Consider the following 26,719-nt stretch of genomic DNA (forward strand, 5'->3'; position numbering starts at 1 on the left):
AATATGGCCATAGATTTCTCTAGTGTGCAGCTGCAGAGTTCATAAAAGTCTTTTAAATAATAAATATATTGATAATTTATCGATCATTTCCATTGGTAAATTTTCTATATTAGTTGTTTTTACTAATTTTTCTCTTCGTTAAGTTTTATTTTTTTACAGTAGCCGTACTCACTATGGCGCTGTTATCTTGTAATATCGTTATCTCGTTATCTCGTTATGTTCTCGTAATGTATTTTATAATTGAAAAATTATAACAAGATAACAGATTACGGAGATTACGAGATAACAACGCCATAGTGAGTACGGCTAGTGTAAGATTGTAAATTTTTAAAAACTTTAGCGAGGTTCAAAACACAATTCCCGGAATGAAAGAATGAGGTTATGTTAATTGATTTTTCTTGGATATTTTCTGGAAAATGCAATGATTCTTGCAAATTATCATGGAAATTCTTCCAGCTCAAGCTTGTGGATCAAATTTTATCGCCTAGTTTAGAAATATTTACAGCTTTGTTCAATTTTTTCACATCGTTGTGCCTCTCTCTTGAGCGTCTCCAAAACAAGAAGAAAATGCTTGAAAATTCATAGTTTATTCAACTAAAATCCTTCATAATGCTTAAGAATATACAACGATACTCTCCCATTCATATTCCCAACTGCCATGTACCTCCCACCTGGGGAAAATCTGAGAATGTTTGGTTTGGCCTTGGCCAGGTTGTTTCCCGGAAAATTTGCATAAATTGTAGCACTTGGGAAGTGTGCTAGTCTGAGGGCATCATTGATTTCTCTAGAGCACATTCCCAAGAGCTCTGAAGATGGATTGTAAGCCATGCTTGAGATGGAAGTTACGAGATTTTTGAAGATCTTCACAGGAGTTGGTGTTTTCTTCTCCAGAAGATCTTCCGTTCCGTAAATGTTTACTATTCCTTGTCCACTCCCTGTAGCTAGGAATTTTCCATTGGGACTCATGGTGATTGATGTTCCGGACAGGCAACCGTCGTCGTAGAAGCGATGCATCATCTTCTGGGCTGTCAGATTGAAGACGGACACTTCGGAATCGTTGCTGTGGCAATAGAGTATCCGGGAATCTGAAGAGAAACTCATTCCTGTCACTTCATATTCCTGTTTTAGGGTCACAATCCACTCCTTCGTGATGGCATTGAGGATGTGAATCTCCCCGAATCTTCCTGCAAGAGCTAGGAGTTTTCCATCCGGAGATATTTCGAAGTTGGTCATTTTTGTGGCATTATTGGGAACAAAGTACTTGAGTTTCTGGCCAGTTATCAGGTTGTAGCTGAAGAAGAATTTCTTGTGACTACCCAAGATTGCTTCACTTCCGTCCAGGGACAATTTACAGCACTTCAGGGGAAACTTTTCGAATTGAATGCTGTGCAATTTTTCGCATTTTGTCTTCTCGATGGAATATATTGAGGCTACGCCCCGAAGGCCACTCACCAGAGCCACTGTGGATGTGGGATGGAACTCGACAGAAGTCACAAGGCCTTCGCAGTAGGTGGATCTGTTGAGGTCTTTGAGTCTCTGGAATTCAATTGAATTCTCCAGGATGGAGCCTTTTTTGCCCTTGAGGACATGTCCGACTGTTTTGAGGAGTTCCTCATCTTCAGAATCACTCGCTACCCTGTCCATTTCTGCCCATTTGGGTGTCCCAACGAGTTTCTGGTACTTGTTGCTGAGGAGTTTGCTGTATTGCGCCTTGGGATCGAGAAGGAAGGATTGTTTATGGGATTTCTTCAGGCCTTCCTCAATTGTCACTCCCTCATCATCGGAATCTGTCCAAGCGTGCTTCCTTTTATTGCTTGGAGCTTCTGTTTTATCCTTTTCTGGCTTCTCTTTCAGGTTCTCAAAGAGTTTCTCCTTGTTCCCGAAGATTGCTTCCATAAGTTCTTTTTCTTCGTCATCCGGGCCAGAGGGTGGGTTCCTCTTGGTCTTTTTCTTCTTTTTCTCCTGCTTCTCATCTTTCTTATCGGACTGTTCTTCTAGTTTTAGCTCCCTGAACCAGGAAATCTCTGGAACTTCTGCTTCTTCATCACTTCCCTCTTCTGCACTACCAAAACCCAATTTAAGGAAATCATCATCGTCTTTTGACACTACACTCTCCACAGTTTCATTTTTCACTGCAACTTCCATAATTTATTGCTGAATTTTCGTGGAAAATTGAGGAGAAAAAGGACTTTTTTGCATTCAGAGAAAACACTACAACACGCGTTTTTATTTACTTTTTTGACATTTCACTCTGACAATTCCGAATGTCATTCTTAGCATTGTGAAGTTAGCAGCGTTTGCCGGACGCGTAAACAAATTCTCCGAATGTTTGTTGTTTTGTTTTGGCTTCGTTTTTTTCGTGTGGAAAATCGTCTTTTTCCCCAATTTTCCGTGAAAATTTTAGCTTAATTTGTTGTGCAGAGTGTGTGTGAATATTCCCTGTTGGATTTCTTGTTGTTGATTGTCGTGATTGTGTGTAATTTGCAGTGTTTTGGGTGAAAACAGTGAATGACCCCAAAAGTGAGGTTATCTTGTGGAATTTGTCGGCAGCAGAAAAAAATCATACAGGTGTGTTGTTTTTTTTCTTATTTTCTCAAAAATCTTATTTATTTATAATGATTTGTTTTAACTACATTTTCATACAAAATAGACATTTACAACTACTTCATACAACGATATTTACATAGTATAATTTTATAAGCTATCCTTAAAATTGGTTACAATAATCGGCAAGTTTTTATTTCCTTCAAATTTGTCAACAATTTTTGTTTTAATTTATAATTCTATTTTGTTGTTCTTGGGCTTTACAATTCAACCTTCTTCCTTTTCCATCTCAATCTCTTCTCTCTATACAACTGGGATGATAAAATATCTCTAAAATTTTAAAAGTTTCTACAATAGACAAAGGGGGCAATAATGCATTTAGTTTTTTTTGCGGTCGTGATTTGTTTTAATGAAAAAAAAATGAATAATAAAATGGTCAACATGAGTAAATAATTTATTAAAAACAAATAAAAAAAAAACACTTAATGAAATCGAATGATGATGACACACGAATTAGTTTGAAAGAAGATACAAAGAGGATGAATTTTTGAAGATAAAAAAATTACAACGAAGATTAGAAAAAATACTGAAATCCACAGAATCCCTTTAAGAATTTTTTTGTCTTGCTCTTCTTTTTTTCCTAATTTTTTTTTTTGTTTTTCTCTCTCAAAAGAACGAGAGAAAAATTCTAGTTATTCGTAATTTGAGAGTATTTCTTGTTCTTTCAATTGCACTGAAAAAAACATTTGAATATCAACTAAATTTCTATCTCTTCCTCCATCCAATCCACTCCCTTCTGTGTCCACTTCTCTGGCTATTTCGTTTGGTGGTCCAGAGAATGTCAAGGAAGTGGAAGGATAGTCAATGGAAGAGTCGCGATTCGAAAGGAATTTTGCACATAAAGTTGGAGAAGATTTTTGCTTTTCCTTCTTTTTTTTTTTAAATTAGTTACTTTCTTTTTGTGTTTATTTTGTTCACCTAAACAACTCATCCATCCCTTATGACGTCGTGAGCTGAGGCCTTGGCCTTATCATCATTGTGGCCTTCTTGAGGGTATAATCCCATCCGCGCCAGCGGAACCATACGATTCCTTGTCGTGCTGTCAGGTCCTGTGGATCATGGAGGTAGAGTCCATTGAGGCCTCGACCACAGGACTTCCACCACCAACCACCCTAAAAAAAAAAAACCAAAATAATTCCATTTAAAAAAAACCTTCATAAAAAAATATTCATTCAAGAAATTAGCGGAAGGAATTTGTAATTTTTCAATGAACTTGCCGAATGAACTTCTTTCACACAGGGGACAAATTCATTAAACATTAATTTTTTTCAGTAAAAGACCTTATGCTCAATTCACACAGAAATATTAATAAATGTGTGAGAATCTCAAATATGATAATTTACTTATTCGTTGGCGGATTCTTTAGAGAATTGAGAGTTTCCAAAATGGGTTATTTTAATATTTATTTAATTAGGGCTCTTTTTTGACCTTTGATCAACAATTTTCTTGAATAATGAAGGGCTTTTCAGCTATTGTTATTTTAGAGGACAATTTTAAAAAAAATTAATGGTAAACTTAACGATCGTATTGTCAAAAATTAAAGATAAATACCTTTATTCTATTCTGTCAATAAAATTTCAAATAAACTCCACATAAAAGTTTAATATTTTAAAATTATTTAAAATAAAATAAACTGTATAATTGGCAGAATAGAAGCTTAATATCCGTAATGTATTTCTTGAAATTTTTTTTTAAATATTAGCAGTGGATGTTCAATTTTCTTATTACAGTAGACTCTCTCTCAATCGGTCATATGGGGCAAAATGTCATCCAAATTATCGAGATATTTGGGCATTAAAACCACTGCACATTCCACAAAAAGCGCTTAAATATAAAGAATCACGATAAAACAAGAGGAACTACAACGAATTTGAACAAATTTGCTTTAAAATCATACTAAAAATTGCATTGTCAACAAAATTTTGCGCCCGATTGAGAGAGAGTCTACTGTAACTCCTGAAAATATTTTGTTATTAGTAATTGTCAACATGTATAATCCCCCAAAATTTCACATAGGCTTTAAATCTTGAAATTGACCTTAAACAGCTGATCCGTGTTCTTTCATAAAGATCTTAAATTACAAATGGCAAAATTTCTTAAAACTTTTAAGTCTAAATGCAATAAACTTGACAAGAACTAAACTAAAATAGAAATATTATTTTTTTATTAACACCTTTTATTTTAAATCTGGTTGCAAACACCTCTCATACCTTTAAATAATGAAAATTTTCAAATGAGCTTAATATGAAATGTCATTAGTCAGATCTAAATTAATTTTTTGCGCACCGGTCACATTTTTTTCGAGCCAATTTCACGATATTTGATCAAAATTATCTTAGCTCTGGAGTTAATCGAACTCCTGCAAAAAATAGTCTAGATTTTGATATCCTTATAGTTTGTAATTATCCACAAGATTAGCACTTTTATCTATTTTATATAGTCCAGAAAATTGTTTTTTTTTCGAAGGTATCAAAATTTTTCTTTTGGTACCCAAAGCGGCAAAAGATACTAAAAAGTAAAACCATGACGGTTCCGGTACATCATAACTTCAATTTAGTTCAATCCAATTTTCAGTGTCAAAGAGTAGGATACAGTGCGGGGCAAAATTGTATCAATGCTTCAGAGTTCTCTATAAAAAAATAATATCTCAGGATCTAATTTATATTTCGCCTCAAACTTTATTTTCTTGGAGAGTCCTATTACAAAGCTATAAAATATGCCTGATAATAATTTTTTGACAAAAAGGATTAATAACTTACTAAATAAACTAAATAAGCTAACAAATTTTCCTATATTAAGAAATAAATCGGTTCAGCATATTCGGAGATATAGGCACCCAAGTATCAGAAAACGGCAAAAACGGTTTTGTCTAGATTCGAGGCGCAAAAATAAAATGAATTCAAAATGATAAGTATTTTCGTAAATCATTTGACCCTAGCAATAGAAAAAATAGCATGAGAACCTAGGGACAAAAAAAGTTTAAAATTGTTGCACAGTGTAATAGATTTTGGTCCAACAAAATGGTTAACTCTTTCCGGACCGCAGCATAATATGCTGCAAGCCAATTTCACCATTTTTAATCAAAAATATCTAAGGTCAGAAATTAATTGAGGTCCTCCAAAAAATATCTTACATTTGGACATCCTTATAGTTTGTAATCATCCACAAGAATCGGATTTTTATCAGTTCTGAATAATTAAAATACTTTTTTCACAAAATATTAAAAATTAAATAAAAAAATAAATAAAAAAATAAATAAATAAAAAATAATAAAAGAGACGAAAGAGTTAAAAAACATTGTGTAGACTGAAAATGAAACTTTTTTTCTTGGGATGGAAAATAATGAGTAGTTTCTTGTTCCTTGATGTATCCTGAACATTTCTCCCGAAGAAACTTGTGGTCCATCACGTCAAGTTTCTGAGATATCTTAAGAAAAAGATCTTTAAGAAATTTTTTGAAATATTTGAAAAAAAGTTGTTTATAATCAATAACGGTACATCCTAGGATGTTGGTATCAAAGGATAACTCAAGGATGTGTAGAGGAGGATTCAAGGACATTTTTCCTGGAACATCGCATATCCCTATCCCTTCATTTTTTACATTTGCTTCATAAACTCCTAAATATCTTCCAAATCCATGGGATTCGTGGGACGACTTGAATCCTTTACAAAAATAGTCTCCTGAATATCATAGGGTCGTAAAATATACCGTTATCCAGAAATTACGTATTTGAATGACTTATGAACCACAGAATTTTCTCTCAAAAATTCATTTTTTTGGATATATAGGGCATATGGGCCATTTAGGCGAATAATTCATGGCTTAGTTATGAAGATCCTGAAACTAATGTTGCTCAGGACATCGATTTTGATTAGTTTTGTAGGCTAGTTATCAGTTTAGGATCAGCTTATAGTGAAATTTTGAACCAAATACTGTAATAAAGTTTAATTGGCGTTTGGAATTAATAAATTTATAACTGGATTAAGCATGGATATCGTCAGTTAAATCAGCATTTGTCGTAACTTCCTTTTGGCAACTTTTCAGGAGACGAAATTTTCAGTTCAATATTATTTTTCTTAAAAATGAGCCCCGCATGCGATACTTTTGAGTCAAAATAATAAAAGTGGCACTAATAAACTGTAAGTTAACTCGAGAAAACCTTTATAAAATTATTTAAAAGCTGCAATATTGAGAAATATGTTAGAAGAAACACAATAATATTTTATCGTAACTTCCATCATTTATAAAGCCGTAACTTCCAATGTATAGAGATCTTGAAAGTTACGACAATTTTCAAAAACACATTATATCAATTTTAATTACTCTAGTGATAATGAGTGCCTTTATTTCACTAAATTAGTCAATAATACTGTTATCCCTGTCCCTAAAAGTTTTTATTTCATGAGTTTTATTAAATAAATTGTAATAAATTTTGTGCGCCACGTCGCTTGTTTTGTTTAGAATTAATGACAGATGGGTAGGGATTTTTTCTTACTTTTCTCTCGCAAATATTGAATTAAAATGATTTCATGTTACACTATTCGCACTGTCTTTCGATATTTGGAAGAGTTTGTAAACGTTTTGTTGAGAAATATTGCAATTTTGCTGCAAATTACAAGCCGCGCAAGTGAGCGAAAGAAGTTACGGTAAATGCTGATTATTGAAAATTTTGTATGGAAATTTGTCGTAACTTCCCCAAAAATGGAAGTTACGACAAATTCTGATAAATTTTTATTAATTAAGGGCACTTACGATAATTTTTGTTTAAAATAATTTTTATTGGGCTTATAAAAGTTTCTTTTTCACAAGTGCGTTTAATAAACAAAATTACACTGATTCTAAATATGTATATATCTCAAAATCGCAAAAATGAAGTTACGATAAATGCTGATTTAACTGACAATATGTTGAATGGATATCATTTTGTTGTTTGGCACATGACCATAATTTATTGGAAAAAATACCGCAAGTGATAATGGAAAATGCGTTTATAACAGCCGGATGTCATAATATTGCACTCGTATTAACGCAAATAATCCGTAAAATAAAATTTTAGACCAAAAAGTTGCGTTTTAGAACAAGGGACAAAATTGTAACAATGCATTCTTTCTATAAAAGGCTGTAAAAAACATATTAATCCTGTTGCCAAAAACTTCTTATCAGGCATATTTTTTTCAATTCAGCTCAATGTATTTCTCCTCAAATATGCTTTTAGTGCGGCTGCCGACCGACTTCACTACTGATCTCATCAGGTAAACGGTAGAAACCACTGAATCACTGATCGTATATGCCAAATATGTTTACAATATTTTATATCGCTTACATTATATGAGATTGTGGCATTTGCGCGGGATCAGGGTTTTATAATAGGGCTCTCCAAGAAAAAAAAAGTTTGAGGCGAAATATAAATTAGATCCTGAAATATTAATTTTTTTATAGAGAACTATGAAGCATTGATACAATTTTGTCCACACTCTATAACCCTTTTGCAAAACGTTTAAGATCGAAAGGGATTTGAATTTTGATCTGTGACATTTCCTGATCTGAAAGGTGTGCTGGAGGCACCAATAAGCTTATATCAAAATTTAGAAGTTATGGGCAGGTCCGACGTATCTTAAGGGGTTGATTGAGCGCAGACCGCCCGATAGATTTTCGTGTTTCTTCATTCCAAGATCAGTGGGTTGCATTTTGCGTTGCTTACTCTACGTCGGGGGAGTCATTTTTTGGAATGAACTCCCGCGAACTCGTTACTGAGAACGTTTGAATCGGTTTACGGCATTATTGGTTGAGTAACATTTGACATCTTCATTGTTCCTTTTATGTTTTCTTTTAACTTATGGTTATTCATTTAAAATTTTTTGTACAATCTCTTCATATAAGGGCATGCCGTATTGTTTTTATCAATTAATAAGTAAATGAAAATGACTGTAATTTTAATATCTTTTACCGTTTAGCTTTTGTAACAATTATCCTATATCTAAACTTCTCACGTTTTTTAGAATAAAATTAGGATCCTGTTTTAGCAAATAGTAAAAGAAGATGTTCCTTTTAGATCAAAATACTATAAAACTCTACATCTCAGGATTTGAATCTGAAAATTTGGTGAGTTTTCTAAGATTTTAAAGTTCTTAAAACATTACTTCTTCAATTTTCATTTAGTCCTTCACTTATTTAACTCTCAAACTATGATTTCATTCACAATTTGCACGATTATTTCAATACTCAAATATAAACTACAATGACTGGTTTTCATTTGAATCCGGAATTGTTGGTTTAAGACCTTCAGAAGCACATCTGCTATGTAATTTAATTGAATTTTAGGTAGCATTGCGTCTTACGTTCATTTTTTCGTTATGGCAAAAAAATCTTTTTAACTAAATACAATTTTAAGTGAAATTAAACAAGATAAAATAAATTAATGTTTAGCAATTAAAAAGGCCATATTTTGCTTCCGTGCTTTGTAATGATTTTGTATCAATTTTGCTTGAATTCAATCTTTTCTTTACCAATTATAGATTAATTTCACAAATTTTAGATCATTAATTTGGCTTAAAAAAAAGTCGTTTGATGAAATTCGCCATTCTTCTCCATTTGATTTGCCATTGTTTATTTGTTTGACGACTAATAACAATCTCCTAAAAAATTTCCCAAAATTGTGCTGTGTGGAGGCAAAAGTGCAAGAATGTAGCAGTTTATTCCATATTTTGAGGTTGTCAGTATTGATCAACAAAATATTTCAAATTTATGCAAAATTTTCTGTGATTCATTGTATATAACATCAGTTCTTGATGGTTTTCGCACGATCTCTCAATGCTGATTAAACAATAAAATCGTGAGATATTGAATTATTATTTTTTTTTAATTTCAAATCGACAATATAAATTCACAATTGAGTGATGGCTGAAAAATGAGACATTGAGTAAGAGGGGATTGTGTGAGAATTAAAATAATTGAATTATATTCGAGTATTAAAATATAATTGAAATTCCTCCTGGATGGAAGCCAAAAGAGACGCGCGTTTTTTTTTTCAAGTCTCACGTGCAAATAAGTCACGATTTTGGGCTTCCACAACAAGCCGGGTGTTTGTTTTCTTGAGCTTTTTTTTTGTACTTGCTCATTGGCAGAAATTTCTGCAAGTTCCTCATCTTCTTAAAGCCATCCTATTGTACTGTCTTTGGGCATAATATTGGACAAGAAGAAGTTTGGTGGAGAGGCTGTATTATGTTTAGTAGACAATCCAAACACTTACCTTGAGCATACTTGCGCAGTTCAGGGAACTTCTATCATTGTCACGATTGTATGTGGAGAATGGACTATTATTGGATCCGTACCATGGATCGTTTAGTGAATCACCAGCATTGCCTTCGTATCCATCAATCTCCAGTTTGTAGTAATCTGCTTCTGAGTGAATCTTGAAGTGTGAATATTGCGCGTACCTATTTTCAAAAATAAGTGCGAAATGCAAGAAAAGAAAAAGGATTTGAATGAATATCAATGATTTCTCTGGCAATTCATTCAAAACAAAAACTAGCTTTTAAAAAAATGTACATCAATTGAATTGTTTCTGACCTCTTGTTTCCCTCAAAGTCCTCCAATTCTACACGCAGAGCATAATCTTCATTGTTTGTCAGCATGTAGATATTTTCATTGCCCAACCAGAATTCCTTTGATGGATCTCCAAAGCCATTCTTATAGTCTGCCCAATCGCGATTGAAGTTTTCTCGTGGCTCACCAAAGTCATCACGTCTCTGAATTACCTGTTTATCAGATGGTAAATCGGGGAAATTAACAACAATGCTCCTTAGAATTAATGATGGGTTTAGATGGTGAAGGGGTTGATTTCAAGCTCATCTTGAGCAATGCAGAAGATTTAATTAGGTAAAATATTGCAGGAGAATATACTTGTTTAATTGTGTGGGAAATTTCTTACGACTAATTTTTTTTTATTAGTTTTAAGTTTCATTAAGATATCGATGGTTGCATCGACCGCTATCGTATCTGCTTTTTTTTGTATCTTGCACCAAATGTAGATACAAAACAAATGCAGATGCAAACGGTCGGTGCAACCGCTGATATATCAATTGCAGAGTAATGAACACCGTACAGTGACTATTGTTTTGTATACATGTTTTTTACATTTCAATATGAGTAATGACCAGCGCACAACAACTTTTGTTTGTAAACATGTTTTCAAAATTTCCTATGAGTGAGAGCGAGATCATTAGATCTAGATCTCATTCACTCTCACTGAACTGTTAAAGGCATGTTTACAAAAGTTTTTGTGCGTCGCGCATTTTTTAGTTTCTTTAAGAGTTCAAAGTGAGACAAAGTAGTTCCAGCTGTTTCGCTCACTCTCATGGGCAGTTTTGAAAACAAGTTTACAAAACAAAAGTATTTACGTCCATACCATAAAGTTAATGCTCAACGCACAACCACTTTTGTTTTGTAAACATGTTTTTGACATTTCAGTGAGAGTGAGCGAGATCTAGATCTAGTCATCTCGCTCACTCTTATATGCAGTTTCGAAAACATGTTTACAAAAGAAATGTTATTGTGCGCTGGGCATAAGGAGAAACGATCTTAAATTATTACGTTATATTTGTATGATCTACATACAACAACTTTTGTTTTGTAAATTTTTTTTTTTCGAAAGAGACGAGAGTTAGTGAAACGGCTAGAACTTATTGATAAATTAAAATTAAATTTCAAACACGTGTTTGTAAAATTGAAAAGATTTTATGTTGATAATAAATTAATAAATATTATAGACCAAGCACAAAGCTTTTTCGTTTACATAAAAAGTCTTTCGTTGCATTCTTTCGAATGCAAAGACTTTTGGAGTGAGTGGAAAGAACGAAGCTTTGTCATGCAATTTGCAGTAATTTTCTATTTTAAAAATTGTGTAATTAAGGCTTCAGGTGCAACCAACAACACCTTTCTATAATAGATCATTTCGTATTTCAAACAGAAAAGCATCAAAAAGTTCGAATACATTAAAGTTTATATTGGAAAAACATAATTTTATATGTAGGTTAACACAAACAAATAACTTTTCAGATCAAAGATTGAATGTAAATAGTTCCCGAGGTTTCTAATTTTCTAAATAGCAGAAAGGGCCACTGAATTTTTGAATTGGAAGGATTAATTGATCCTAGGATTCCATTATTCCCGTTTAAAATGTCTCTAATAACTTCCCTGTTATGTTTTAATTTGAATAATATTTTTTATCCATCTTCAAAAACTTTTATAATTATTTTTTTGTTGAAAAATATAAAAAAAAGTTCTCGCATGAAAGTGGTTCGAATTTTATACAAAAAAGTTTTTCGATGAAATGAAAGAAATCCGATTTTTAAAATTATGACGTAGAGACGAAAAGTGTATTAAATTTTCAATACAATTTTGTATTCAAATAATAATAATATTAATAATAAAAAAAATATTTTTGGTATTGTAAAGGCTTCAAATTAAAAAGTTCCGGTTCTGGAACAAAATTTTCATATATTTTGGGACTAAATTCGTAGATTGAGAAGTAAAGTGCTTTTTTATACCACCTCAACAAGGCCCAATATCTGTTATTATTTATTATGAAGTAATCCCACGGTTTCTTCAAATTTATTACATCTGCTTCGGACTTTAAATAAAAATGTAGAGTAATTTTGGAATTGAAATCTTTCCATTCAAGTCTATCCGACTGTGTTTTTAGTATCCTAAGTATTAAAAGATTTTTCCCTATGGACATCAAAATGTTTTAGACTTATAATTACTTTATTTTCATTAAAATAATATAGAACAATTTTAATAAAACATTTTTCAAACAGTCATCACGCATTGACTAAATCCCATGATAGCATTAATCACAGAACGTGTTAAACTCTTTCATATTCCATTTATATGATGCTTTCAGTCTATAGGGTAAAGTGATATAATTTGGAATTAGTGTTAAAAGTTGGACAATTCGCCGGTACAAGTTGGACATGGCTTTTCTCTTGATAAATACAGTACAAAATTTGTTTTTAAGCACAAGGAACCAAATTATAAAACTAAAGCATGAAAAATATACAAATAAAAATGAAGTACTAAATTTATCAAGACAAAAAGCCCTGTCCAAATTGTACCATTGTCCAACTTGTACCACTGTCTAACTTGTACCACTTTACCCTAAATTACAAAATTTTCTATGCGGCATTGTTCTGGAAAATGCCTTAAAAAGGTTTTTTTATATAGATTTATAAAAAAAAATTATATTTTTTATTGAATTTGAATTGAATTGAATTTATTTCATCTCATTCTTGATATTTCCCACCGCCCATGCGTCCACCGCTGTCTCAGCGTTGATTCCAACCTCCAGGACCAAACGGTGGAAATGTCCTTTCACTGGTTGTATGTTTCGGTTTTACCGGTTTTACATTTCATTGTGGCTAGGCTAGTCAAAAAGAGAGAACAAGATTGCCAAGCTAATCTAATCAGCTGTATGGCAATTTTATTTTAACCTACTTTCATAACTGCTCATAAGCACCACTTATTTTAAATGAAATATAATTAATCCCACGTTGAAACTCAGTATCAATTTGTCACATTTAAGAATAATTAAGGGTGAATGTTTTTGAATATAGACACTTGACGAATATAAGAACTGTTAATTTTATCAAAAAGTGTTACAAGAAAACTGCAAGTTTTTTTAGTTATCACATTTAAAAGTTTTCCCTTACGGAGGGTGGAGGAGGAGGGGTTTAATTTTTTTGAAGACCGGAGGTGATAGTGATTATTCATAAGCTTTTCTTTAATTGTAGCACTTAAACAAGGTATTTACCGATGGGACTGGTAGATCGGATCGTTGAAGACCATTATTAAGCGCTAAAATGAAAGAAAAGCTTTCGAACATCAGTGGGCGTAAGTCATTCCCATCTACGGTATATATCCTTAGAATTTTGCATTTCTGCAAGCAAAATCAGTCGTAAAAATTTAAAACTTTGATTAAAGAATGATGCCATATGTTGAATGATGCATCCCAAAATTAAAGGGAAATTCAATCTTTCATCTTCATTTAAGCTTTCGATGAAGCTTTCTTCATTGGCAAATTGCAGATATTCCCACAAGATATTTCGTACATTGTGCAAAAATTTTTTCATACTTTGTATTGGTTCTCTTCTTTTTTTTTGAGTATGGATTACTAAAGGGATAAAGAGATTTTCTCACCGTCCATCCACCATCTCCGATCTCTTGTTCGCAGAATACTTTGAGGAACCAATATGTTGTACCTCGAATTTGCAAATAATAAACTCCAGATTGTCGCATTCCAGCATTAAGTAGGTCCACGCATGAGAAACCCTTTAATTATACAAGAAAAAAAAGAAGTTAAAAAATAAACAATGAATGGGTATTATGAAAGCATAAATGTGTGTGAGAAAGAGAGAGAGGTAAATAGTGTGGAAAAAGGATGGTGAGTGCTGAGGAGAGTAAAGAGATGAAGAAAGTCTTAATTATTGGGCGGCTTCTTTATTTAATTTTTTGCCTCTTCACTTAAAATCTACAAGAATATTTTTTTTTAAACTTCTCAATATGTTTTTGTTTTTTTTTTTCTTCTTCTTTTAGTGGTATAAATTGAGAGGATGAATGTGATACAATTATTTCATTTAACAATCTCCATTCAATGAACATTTCTTTCACATTTTTATCTGCTCGTGTCTGATTATATATTTATTTATTTTTGTTATCTCAAGTGTATGGTGCTTTTTTTCTGTATATGATACTCAGTTACTTGAGAATTACAATCGATTGAAAGCAGCATTTAAGAGAGAAAAAAAGCATATTCTTTGTGTATCAATTAACTTTTTTTCCAACTGGCATTAAATCCTTTAAACATACAGTTTTGCATTCAATAAAACCAAGAAATGGTCCATTGAGGGAGATGTTTAACCACAAATACCTCTTTTATAATGTTTGGTTTCGGCTGAAAGAATGATAGGTATTTAAACTTTCATAGGATGAAATATGAGGTTTTCGAAAGACTTTCATTATACTTCTTTTTCTCAACTCTTTTTTTTTCTTTAGATTTTGCCTCATTATTAAAACAGTCTGGTGAATTTCATCAAAGGTGCGACTCATATTTTTTCCCAAAAGCAAATAATATCAAAATATTAATTGCGATTTCACGTAAAATATTACTTTACTGGTAGCATCATAGACCCAGAGAAAAATGAACTTTTTGGGGCATATAAAAGGTTGAATTATTTATGCTATAAATATAATATAGTAAATGTTGAATTTGAAAATTAATTAACATTTCTGTCTTCACTTCCAATTAAACTGCAATGTGTTATTTTTTATAATTAAAAGCTATGCGCGCGCGCGACTGCTGTGGATTTTGCAACCGTTTAGCAATTGAAACTATTAATGTTAGTATTCATACATAAAATTATTTCTACCCACCTACACGAAAGAATATTAAGACTCGAATCATAAATTCTTTAAAGTGCATATTTAATGCAAGAGATAGAAAATGACTGAAAAAAGTATTTTGCTCTAATTGAAAAGACTTCTAGATCGATTGAAAAATAGTTGAAATAATTTTTATTTGATTCTAATGGCTTAAGAGTTAATTTAGAATCAATAAATTTTGTTGTTAATGCTTTGAAGTTGCACTGCTTTTCATTTGGGATTCCTTTTAAAGAGTTCACTGATAATGTTATTAGACCAAGCTGTAGAATCTAAAGTGGATATAAAATACGATTTATTTTTCTTTTAAAATATTATTTTAATATAGCAAAGATGAATTATTTAAAAAGCCACAACATATCTACATAATTATATTAGTTTTTAAGTTTTCAGAAAAATAAAATTTATGTGTTTTGAAAATTTGCCAGATAATAATACGTCACACGAAGAAAAAGAAAATATCGATGTTATGATAAGTAAAATTTTAGAAAAAATATCATTTTTTTTCTTCGAGCCTTGTTATATTTACATTTTTTCGATTTTCAAGATTTAATTGTTACGAAAATATATATATTTTTTGCGGTCGATGCAAACGACGACTAATCCAGAATTTAAAAGTTTCCTAATTAGATTTAAATATAGAGAAAAGCCCGCTACATTCTTACGATTTAAGCTTCGAACAATTCATTTTTTTTTCAATGTGTTATAAATGAATTTAACCCATTATAATATTATATTTTAATAGCTCCAATGCCTCAAATTTTCAGTACTATTGGGGAAATCGATTAGGAACATATTGAAAAAATGTATTGTCCGAAGCATGAGTCGTCCGAGGTAGCGCACTTTCCCCTATCAATTACAGTACCTACATAATTTTGGAATTCAGAAGTGTACAAAATAAATATTGAACTGTCTATTTATAAGGGGCTGGTGGGGCTTGTGAGAACGGATCAAGACCTTTTTTCGTTACTCAAAATATTTCTAACAAATTAGGTTACATTTAAAATAAAATGGATTTTGGCATTTTCAAAGTACACTTACATACACTTATTAAAGAAAATGTCAAAATCCCTTTTTAAAAGAAACGTAACTGAAATTGTTCAAAACGTTTTGTAGACCTGAAGAAGAAGTCATTGTATTCCCGAAACGTAGTAGAGAATGAAAATTGAAAGAAGCGAAAAAAAACTTGATCCATCCTGATGAGCCACTTCACTCCACCAGACCACCGTACATAGTTAGTCGAATAATTTTAAGGTTTCCAATAATTTATTTTTCGCCATCTTTTCAAAATATCTGACGATGTATTAGCAATTTTCAAAAAAAAAAAAGAATACAAAAACGAAAATCATAGTTCTTACAATTATTAAATATGGTACTCTTTGTGAAAGATCGACAGTATGTTTACAAAATACTAAAATCCTTCTTAATCCTACCAGGTCGCTGCGATGTACCGATTATTTTAAATTTATTAATGTAGCCTATTAACGTTCTATATAATTTTCATAAATCTGCTTATGTAGCTTGACCATATACCTAAAACTTCAAGACTTCAAGTATAATAGTATTAAAATTAAACTCTTGTTCCGAAAATAATAAAATTAATAAAATATTTTTGAAATTCACAGTTATAAAATGTTAAGTAGAAGCGAGTCAATAAGTTAAACAGAAAAATATAAAAAATAAATACCAAATAAACGAAAAAAATCGAATAAATTAAATATAAAAAATTAAAATAAATAAAAAGGTAATTGAATTTGAATTATAAAATACTGCATTTAGCTCTATCAGCCTACTATTGCTTTTTCGGAATCAGAAAATTTTGAAAAGTAGGTTAATTTTTGGGGCAATATGTGATACGCCGAAATTTTGAAAGTTCGATATCTGAAGACAAAGACCGAGGTTTCAATTTTTTGTTAGATATAGTCTTCATTATCTTCTTTAAACGTCTAAATCTAAAGAATTAGGAAGTTAGAGCAAGGAAAATGGAAAAATTTTTCAATTCAATTTTTTCAATTCAATTCAATTTATTTAAAACCCACAAAAAATAAGGTGATTCCCTCTTACAAATTTGTGGCAAGTAAAGAAAAGAATAATTTAATTAAAATTTAATTAAATTTTAAATCATTTTGATAAAATATTTTCCTTTTGAAGAATTTGAAATCTTATTTTATTTACATAAATTTTGACCATTTTTTCCAAACTTGGTGCATTACTGACGACTTCCAGAATTTTGGATCGGCACCGTTGTCCGTTTTAGGAGTTTCCGAAGAATTTACCGTCCAGATATTCACGTCAAACATAAGTACTGGGGGTGTAGGGGGACGTGGGCCTACTTTGAGCTGCAGGGCTACATCGATATCTGATTTTTTCGCTTATTTCTAAATGAAGCTAGTTCTTACAATTATTTTTTTACATCCACAATTGTTTTATCTATCCAAATTACATCATGTTAAAACCCAGTTTCCTTCCAAAGTAGCCCCACCTCCCCCTACTACCAATTGATTATTTCAGGGTTGTAAGATAAACTATATTTGCTATGTATTTCATAAAGAAGACTGTGACATTGATCTTGTACCGTTAGTTTATTTTATTACTATTAATTTTATTTTATTATTATTACTATTTCTTATTGTACTATTGTTTTAAAGTATAATTGTTTAATATGATTCAATATTTTTTTTCTGCTGGTACAATAGATGACAGAGATGTTAACGAAAGAATCACAAGCAAAGTATTGCAAGTTAAGCACAGAGTTTAATAAAAAAGTTAATGTAGATGCAATTTGCATAATACTTGGACAAAGTTGCAGAATGCCAATATGCAGTCACGATGAATTCATAACAATTTGTCCATTTATTTGCAAATTGCAGTGAAGAAGATAAATACACTCTCTTTATTGGTGGGATAAGTAATAATGTCATGAAAGATGAAATTAATCGGTATTCTCAACATAAGTTTATTGTTTATGGCATAACAACATGAGAATGACTCAATTATTCTTTCTCTGAATATTGATTATCTGAAGACTTCAAATATGCAAACAATCATTTTGATTTATGAGCATAAATCTTTTCTTTTGTCAATAAATGGGATTAAAAGCTTTGGATTGTGTGTAGGAGAGAATTCAGTGTTATAATTTATCTTTTATTGGGTGAAAGAAGTTTTATCTTTAAATTGACTCTCAATGACTTTTCTTTCATTTCGAACGTGTTTTGTGGTTTTATCTCACACTCTCTTCTTCCTAAATGCAATTATAATATTTTGAACATCAAAGAAAACTTGTTAGAAATTTGCGTGATTTCTTAAACTTGACTCAAACCGGCTTCTTTATTTTCATATATCAATTGTTAATAAATTATTGTTGGAAATAATAATGTTTAGCAATCGCTTAAGAAATGCGATACATATAAGTGAAAGAGAATTTTCAATATTTTTTTTTCATACTGCCAATTAGAATTGCAAATAAATATCACTTGTTTTATATTTCTTATATTTATATAAATCTTTGGTAGTCTATGGTATAAGAACTTAGCAACTAAACCAATGTTGAACATTATCTAGATTGAATTGTAAATATCTAGAATTTTTTTTCTCTCTCTCTCTCTGTCTCTCTAACTCTTTTGGAGGTATGGACATGAGTCCATTAGCAGTCTTTAAATTCTCATCCAAGTTGATTAGTCATTTTTCACCAAGAACAAGAATTTAATAAGTGTCTAAGTGGTTGGTTAATATGAAGTAAAAGAATGATTACCTTGACATCCTTAAAGCTTAAGATATCGGTAGTAAAGGTGGTTACAACAGAAGGTTTGTTCTTAACACTTGGGAATATTATTCCACCTTTTCGTGACAGTGGCTTGGAGGTGGTCGATGAGTTTGATACAGAGTTCGCCGTGTTGACTGTTATGCTAGATGAGCTCTGTGTTGTTGTTGATGTTGTCGTTGTACGTGCTGTTGTTGATGTACTCGCTGAAGGATATGTTGTTGTTGGTAAAGCTTCTGTGAAGTCTTCAACGACCGAATACCTGTTAATTATACATCAAAACATTAATAAAAATAATCGGTATTTTTCTTAAAAATTGGGGAACTTTAAAAAGTTTAAAATTGTCATTTAGGACAGCTTTTTTTTTGTTTAAATTAATAATAATAAAAAAAAATCGGATTTCAGAAGAACCAATTCCGAGAAATCTTGTCGACCGAATAGTTTATTTTTTTAATGCTTTAAAATTTTTAAAATTTTCAAATTCAAATTTTTAGAAAATATAGTTTAAATGTTGCACTTTTATATTCCTTAAAGCTTAAATTTAATTTTTTTTATTATGCTGAAAAGAATAGAGAAAATATTCTGTTTTTTGAATTTTCTTGACCCACGTAACCCCTTAAGAGAACTTCTGGGATTAAAAAAATATATAATTTTAATAATAAATTTATGTTTAGTTACTGTTTTGTTCCATTGAAATCTGATGAATAGGGAAGTCTATCAGACTTCGAACATTCTCTGGTTTCAAACACTTTATATTTTTACCAAAATTTTTTAATGAATGACCTATTTTTTCTTTAGGAAATGCGTTACTTAAGACTACTCTTAGCATGTTCAAATAATTGACACTAAGTCAGATTAATTAAAGAAATATTGAAAAATATGAAGTGTTTGAAGCCGGAGTATGTGCGAAACTTGAAAGACTTCCCCCACATAGATTATTTGAGAATTTACAAAATTCTCTTTTTGAGTACACCAACACCTTAAAATTCCAAGTAAAACTTGCTACCTTGTGCTTAATTTCTTTTCTTATATATATCTTTATTTATTACAAATACTCAAAAATGTACTTGCAGTTGAAATAAAATAAAAGATTTGAAACACTTGCTTTGTAATTATTTTGTACTTAAACAAATTAGTAGCTCAATAAATTTTCTTAAATTACTCATTTAGTCAATATCACGAAAACTCAGGTTAATCACCTGTAATTTCAAATGATCGATATGTATAATTTAAAATGGCGAATAAAAATGATAAACTATGCCCATTTTTGAGTATAAGTAATTTTTCGTGATATTCTAACACGTGATTTTACAGTTCTTTTTCTGCAAGGTTCCTAAATTGGGATCCCTATGCCTCCAGTACACCTTTTTAATCAGAACAAATTTCATAAAATCAAAATACACATAACTATCTTTTTCAAAAGTTTTGCATACGTTTGTGCCACTCTTTCACACTCTTCTTCTTCTTTCAAACATCAAACCGTATTGAATTTAATTCAATGTAGACTTTGAGGAATAAAAGAATGTGAATTTTGTTTTCATGAAATTTTCCTGATCTAAAAGCAGCATCAGAGACCTTAATATCAAGTTGAAAAATGTAATTAATCGAAGTTATTTTTAAGGGGTTACGTGGGTCAAAAAGACTGGAAAACACCATATTTTCTCTAATTGTTTTTCGACAAAAAAAATTACTTAATTTAAGTTTTTAAGTATATAATGGTACAACATTTAAAATATATCTTCATAAAAATTTCATTTAAAAATACTTAAAATTCAGCCGTTGGGACCTGATTTTCGGAGACTTATTTAAAAAAATAAATATTTCCTGTTAGCTGATGAGTTAACCCTTTAAGGACGATTGGGTCACCGGTGACCCAATCGTCAGCTGATGAGTTAACCCTTTAAGGACGATTGGGTCACCGGTGACCCAAAAATGAATTTTTTCCTACGGCCTTAACGCTGTATTTTGCTCTAAAAAGTTAAAAAAAAAATTATTTTTTTCTGACCCCCAATTTTTGATCCTCTCGTCCTTAAAGGGTTAAATCCGTACTTGAACGGTAGATTTTTTTTAAAATGAAATTTGGATTTTTGGCAAAATTTTATACAAAAAATTCAATTTTCGGCGTATTTTACACCACGTTTTGTCTTCCAAAATAAGCTGTTATCAAGATAAAAAAGAAATTCTACCGTTAAAGTAAGAGTTCAACTCATCAGCTACAATAACAGGAAATATTTAGTTTTCTGACGTCAGATAAATACACCCTGAGAAATCTTGTCCAACGAAAACTATGTAATTTTTCAAAAGCTCTCTCCAAAAATCACGTTTCAGCGGTTGAATTTTTAAAATTTTAAAATGAAAATTTCAGAAAATATATAGTCAAAATGTGTAACACTTTTAAAAGCTGAAGAGCTCGAATTAAATTTTTGTTTATTATGCTGAAAAAAGATGTCAAGAAAATATACTGTTTTTTTTTTCTTAAAATGCGCGACCCACGTAAACCCTTAAATAAAAATGAAATATTTCGACGCATGAAGTTAAAGAAAAAGAAACATTTTTGTTTTTTTATGTCAAAATTGATAAAAATTTTAAATTGAGAAGAATATGCAAGAGTTTGATAAATTTGTGAGGTCTTTTATAAAGATTGCGTTTTAAATATCAAAAGTTAAATTCAAGAAATACTTAAACATTTGAAATTTTTCGATAAATTTCCAAATTTGCTAAATGTAAACTAATTGCAAATGTAAAATTTTCCACGTTACAAAAGGTTTTTTAAAGGGAATACGAAATATTTCATTTTTTTTTTAATTTTCTTCGTAGTTTTGATTTACTTTTTTTAAGAATAATTATTTGCTTATTTAATTTATAATTATTTGCTTTATTATAATTATTTGCTTCGCATATTTTTTTTATAAATTGCAAAATATTTGCATTTGAAAAATCTGTTCTAAATACCAGATTAAAATGTATATTATGATTTACTGATTTATACTTCATCTAGTTTTTTGGCAAATTAAATCATTTACGTGGTGTACATCTTCAATATAACTATATAACTACAACTCAACTATTCAAGAAATTTCTAAGACTTTTCAATTGATAATATTATAAAACAAAAATAAATCTTGATAGTGGTGATAAAGCGAAAATTTCCCGATCGAATACGAGTATCGTTATCGCAAACACTTTATCTAAACTATATTTGTTATTGTGTGCAGTCATCAGATTAGGAAATTCATGGGAAAAATTGATTAAGTGTTGTGAGGACTATAAATTTTAAAGAGAAATTTCTCATCTCACCGATTAGGATCGTATTCGACGAGGCGATCAATTGTTGGATCCATGAGAAGTTCAGCTGGAACGGGTCTCTGTGCCAACACAGCAACATCATCTTCTTGCTTTTTTAATCGTTTCTCAACCATATCGAGATTTTCGATAATTAAATTTGTCTTAGCTCGCAAATCCTGATGAATTTCACCTATGGCACGCTCCTGACGTTGGGTATTGGTGAGGAGGGCATCAGATTTTGGCACAAGATCATCTACTGAACTTTTTGTACCAACAACAACATCCCATACCTCGTCCATCTTCTCGGATACTGTCATTATTGGACGCATTTGGCGCACGAGAACGTCAATTTTGCTGGATTTTATAAGAGGTGGAGGTGGTGTTGTTGTTGTTGTGTTAAAGATTGGCATTGGAAGTTCTTGCTGATCTACGACAGCTTCGTGTATATCATTGATTTGTTTCAGCATTTTACCTAAATTCTCTGAGGCAATATTAATGTGGAATTGCAATTTCTTGTCAATTGATTCAGTTGAGGTTCGCAATTGGTCCAATTCCTTCGAGACGTGCTGAATAACTTCGGCATTCATGGACTTTGTTATTTCAATAACATTCATACTTATGGGCTTCTTTTCACTCGCTTCGGCATTGATATCGTCGACTGGGAGGAAATTTGAATCTATTTGATTTTTCAGTACTTCCAATTTACTGTCGATCTCGAGGAGTTTCTGATCTAGCAGCACAAGACGTGTGTCCAGTGAGCTTCCTTTGGCGGGAGGGGTATCGGTTGATTTCATGTCAAAGGCCAATCGATTGTCCAGTGAGAGTAATTTCGAAATGACAACGTCATTCTTGTGAATGTTGTCTGCAACACGACTATCGAGAGCTTCAACTCGTCTCATTAGATGTTCAACCGCTTTGTCCAGATTGTCGATTCGTTGCAATTTTCCCTCGAGTGTTGACACCACAACTTCAAACACGTTGAGAAGTTGCTGTTCCCTGAAGAAGATAATAATAAAAAAAAACACAGTGAAAAGAATTGCACATCAAAAATTGAATGCAGATCTGGGAAAAATTGATGATTTTTCAGTGTTTGGTGAAAGAAGATTATAAAGAGCATAGAGAAGCCCCCTGAGAGTGGGTGTGAAATTGCTTATATATTTCTAATCCAACTCTTCGTCTTTCCCCATCGTCCAACCATTTATCTTGTGAAATGTGACTCTAGCTTTCACAATAACTCATGAAAACGACTATTGAAGATGATTTTTATGAATATATCGAAGAAATATTTCTTTTGTAAGGTTTTTTTTCTCCATCATCTCGCATCTTTAAAATTCAACAAACTCTTTCTCCACCCTCAACTTAAAGTTAAGTTTGAACTTGTTTAAAAAAAAATTATGTCTTATGAGAAATAAGATGTCACGAGATAGGAACTTTGGAGGAATGCGATGAGAAAGAGATATTAGTCTTAAAATGGTATGAATTTGGTGTGGTGATTGGGTGATTGATGAATGACACGCCTCATAGTGATTTTTCACACTTTGGTCTAAGACGGGAAGAAACATTTTATAAGATATTTGCAAAGGAGAAAAAAAGAGTCATTTAGACAAATTCCGATTAATTTTTGTAGCTTTTTTCTTGCTTTCTTCTGTCTCTCACAGAGTTTTATGCAATCCATATCGAATTCTTCTTCCTCCAATGCTGTTTTTTTATTGTAAAAAAAAATTATTACTTAAAGTTTTTATGAGGTAAATAACCTTTCTGAAAACCTATTGATATCGGTTATGTCTGGTATGAAAAAAATAACAAAATAGAGAAGACTTTGCGTAGCGTTCAAACCTAAAGGGTTTGCCACAAGTGGATTACCATAAGGTCGAAAATTTGTGTTAGCATTCTGTTATTCCATATAATTCCAGTGTATTTTAAAATGGCATTGTATAAATCAGCAGTAAAAAGTTAAAATTGAGGAGTAGAAAAAAATTGAAACAGTGATATTATCGTCCAAATTGTGGCAAAAGGAAAATAAAGGGCTTTTCACTCTAATGGAACTATTTGAAATGTTAAATATATAAATTAGGCCCATTTTTCTAAAGAAAATTTCTTACTGACCATAATAATTAGATATTTTACTGTTCATTTTTAATTTTTTACTATACATTTTGAATTTTTTACTTCTCGTTTGTTTTTTGCCTTTTGAAAATGTAAGGTTTTTTAAAAATATTTTTAAAGCCGAATTATGTGATTAACCTATTATAACATTGGTTTTCATTGCCGTAAAAGTTGGAGTAAAACTTGTCAAATCGAAAATTTCAAAAATCAATATTTTCCAAAATAAAAGATAGAGGTTTCAAATTTTAACCAAAGATAGCCTTTATGGACTTTCTTAAACATACAAATATTAAAGGATTCAATCAAGGAATATGCAAAATAAAAATTATCGAAATTTTGAACTCTATTTTTGGAATATTGTTTTTTTTTTAGAATCAATACTGATTAAAACTTAATTATATCACATTTCTCCTTCACAGAAAAAAGTACATATTTCGCAAAATTGCTCGTAAATGTTTCTAGATTCCCATACTGGGAACTTACAAAATATTCGTGAAGCGTATAGCTCACAAGAAGTTCGTAGAAACAAACAAACACAAATTTTATTCGTAACATGATCACTTGACGAGCATTTTTGTATTCTTCTATAAACATTAGTTCATACATTGTTGTTTGTCTGGAAAAAATTACGAGCAAACGACAAAATTTTACGAACATTTTTTGGATGTTTACAAATATTTACGGAGTTTACGGACAAATGTTCATCAAGTGATCATCTTACGAACCATGCTTGTGAAAAAAGTACAAATTTTTACGAACTTCTTTGTGGGTTATGATTTAAGAGCATTTTGGAAGTCGTAGTATTTGTAAGGATTCGTATTTTGGTAGAATTTTGGAAATCTGAAGTTTCGAGTTTTTTTGGTGTCACGGTTAGAGATAGAGACTTGGGACCCTTGGGGGACCCTCCATAAGTTGACCCAAGTGTCGTTAACATGGCCCTCATTTTCCCCAACCCCTCCCCTTCCCCTCCAAAAACTATGTTTTTTGGGATTGCTCAAAATCGCGTCGTGCGATTTTTTTCATTTTTGGATATGTTTTAGACTAGTTTCCGGCGAGTAGCCTTCAAAGTTGATGCCAATTTCTTACTTTCATATACAAATGCGTATGGAAATTTTTCTGTACTCGTGATCGTTATGCTAAATATTTAAAGATTGAGAAGTTTTTTCGTATTATAAGATACCTTTCCGTATGGAGGGATAAATATACTGATTTTTTGTTTAAATAAATTTTTCCTTGGAGCACTGTGAGCTGAGTCCGAGATCAATTTAGGAATTGGTTTCAAATAGCTCCATATAAAAAGGCCAACTTGCCAGGCGCTTGGTTTTAGACATTATCCCGGCGAACATTTCGTCCATATACGAAAATACCGTTGAATCATTCCTAATAACGGTTTTTCAAGGTCAAAAGTTAAAGACACTAGAGTGCGCATTTATCAAGCAAATTTGATCATGTTTGGAGTCATTGGAAAGGTCTTGGAATTTCCTATAAAACTAAACCGGTTCCAATCGGTAATGAACCGGTTCACAACCGATAAAAAAATTTTATACGAAATTCAATTAAAGTACTCCTGAGGTGTATTTTGGGAAATATTTTGAGTGATTTATAAGTCGGTTCAAATCGGTTGTGAACTGATAATGAACCGGTTATTTACCGATAAGTAATTTTTGTTCGAATATAATTTTTATTTATGAATCGATTCAAATCGGTTGTGTACCGGTAAACGTTAAATGATGCGAAAGTACTTTTAAGGTATAGCATCTAAGTCATGAGTTCGAGCATTTCGCAAATCTAGTTTCGTAATCTAGTTAGAAACCTCAAGAGAATATCTATAACCGTTTAGATTAACCTGACTGAAAACAAACAACGAACAAATTTTAAAACGTTATTTCGAATTGAATTTGCTAAATAGTTATCATCGATCAAGCACCACGCATTGTATGATAAAAATCTGCAAAAGAGAGCTAATATTTTTTTATTTATTTCTGTTAAATTTCAAGCCATACTCGCGATCGCAAAGAAGATTAGTCCAACAATGTTTTATTTTAAGTTTAATGTGACATCAAATTATGCTTTAAAAATTCTTTTAGAAAGATAGTTTCTATATGACAATACACAGTATATCATAAAATAAATGATTATCTAGACGAAAATAAGTAGATTTGAAACATTTGATGAAAAATAAAAGTCTGCTAATGATTTTCAGTGATGACTTTAAGTTTCTTTTTTTCGTTAACATCAAGTTGATATCTCCCACTATTTGTCTTGTCTGATAACAGATGGGTAAAAACATAACTTTATGTTGTTTAAAATTTTAAATTTTCCAAAATCTACTACAGAATGAGCACCTGTTTCGTGGGAAAGCTCAAAATATTGTATATCTCAAGATTTATAGATTTTATATTGCTCTCATCTTTTGAATATGAGCAATAAAATAGAATTCATCGTTTTTTTGGCACACCTAATTTTCTCTGCAGATTTTGAGCAGTTATCTCAATTTTATGGTTAATTGGTAACCATGTTAATCTAAAT

At 31.2% G+C, this 26,719-nt stretch overlaps 3 protein-coding genes across 8 annotated transcripts in view; 1 reads left to right on the forward strand and 2 right to left on the reverse strand.

Annotated features, from left to right (window-relative positions):
- Positions 1-570: 570 nt before the first annotated feature.
- LOC129799010 (U3 small nucleolar RNA-associated protein 18 homolog) lies at positions 571-2,255 on the reverse strand. Its single transcript, XM_055842584.1, has one exon. The coding sequence runs from the start codon at positions 2,143-2,145 to the stop codon at positions 595-597; it is 1,551 nt and encodes a 516-aa protein (XP_055698559.1). The 5' UTR covers positions 2,146-2,255; the 3' UTR covers positions 571-594.
- A 43-nt stretch (positions 2,256-2,298) lies between these two features.
- LOC129799008 (centrosome-associated protein 350-like) overlaps positions 2,299-26,719 on the forward strand; it is a 168,930-nt gene continuing 144,509 nt past the window's right edge. For all 6 annotated transcript variants that reach the window (XM_055842577.1, XM_055842576.1, XM_055842579.1 and 3 more), the window contains exon 1: positions 2,299-2,568. The gene's annotated coding sequence lies outside the window, so the exon portion shown is untranslated. The remainder of the gene's footprint in view (positions 2,569-26,719) is intronic.
- LOC129799009 (angiopoietin-4) overlaps positions 2,577-26,719 on the reverse strand; it is an 87,428-nt gene continuing 63,285 nt past the window's right edge. The window contains exons 2-7 of the mRNA XM_055842582.1: positions 22,097-23,080; positions 18,791-19,061; positions 13,801-13,932; positions 10,174-10,361; positions 9,854-10,040; positions 2,577-3,716 (exon numbers count right to left, since the gene is read on the reverse strand). Of these exons, the coding sequence (XP_055698557.1) occupies positions 3,543-3,716; positions 9,854-10,040; positions 10,174-10,361; positions 13,801-13,932; positions 18,791-19,061; positions 22,097-23,080 (1,936 nt within the window). The 3' untranslated portion in view covers positions 2,577-3,542. The remainder of the gene's footprint in view (positions 3,717-9,853; positions 10,041-10,173; positions 10,362-13,800; positions 13,933-18,790; positions 19,062-22,096; positions 23,081-26,719) is intronic.

Source organism: Phlebotomus papatasi, chromosome 1 (assembly GCF_024763615.1).
Source record: "Phlebotomus papatasi isolate M1 chromosome 1, Ppap_2.1, whole genome shotgun sequence".
Classification (NCBI taxonomy): Eukaryota; Metazoa; Arthropoda; class Insecta; order Diptera; family Psychodidae; genus Phlebotomus; species Phlebotomus papatasi.

Bases quoted from the DNA above. Each gene is read 5' to 3' on its own strand.
- LOC129799010 (XM_055842584.1), bottom strand. From the start codon at position 2,145: ATGGAAGTTGCAGTGAAAAATGAAACTGTGGAGAGTGTAGTGTCAAAA.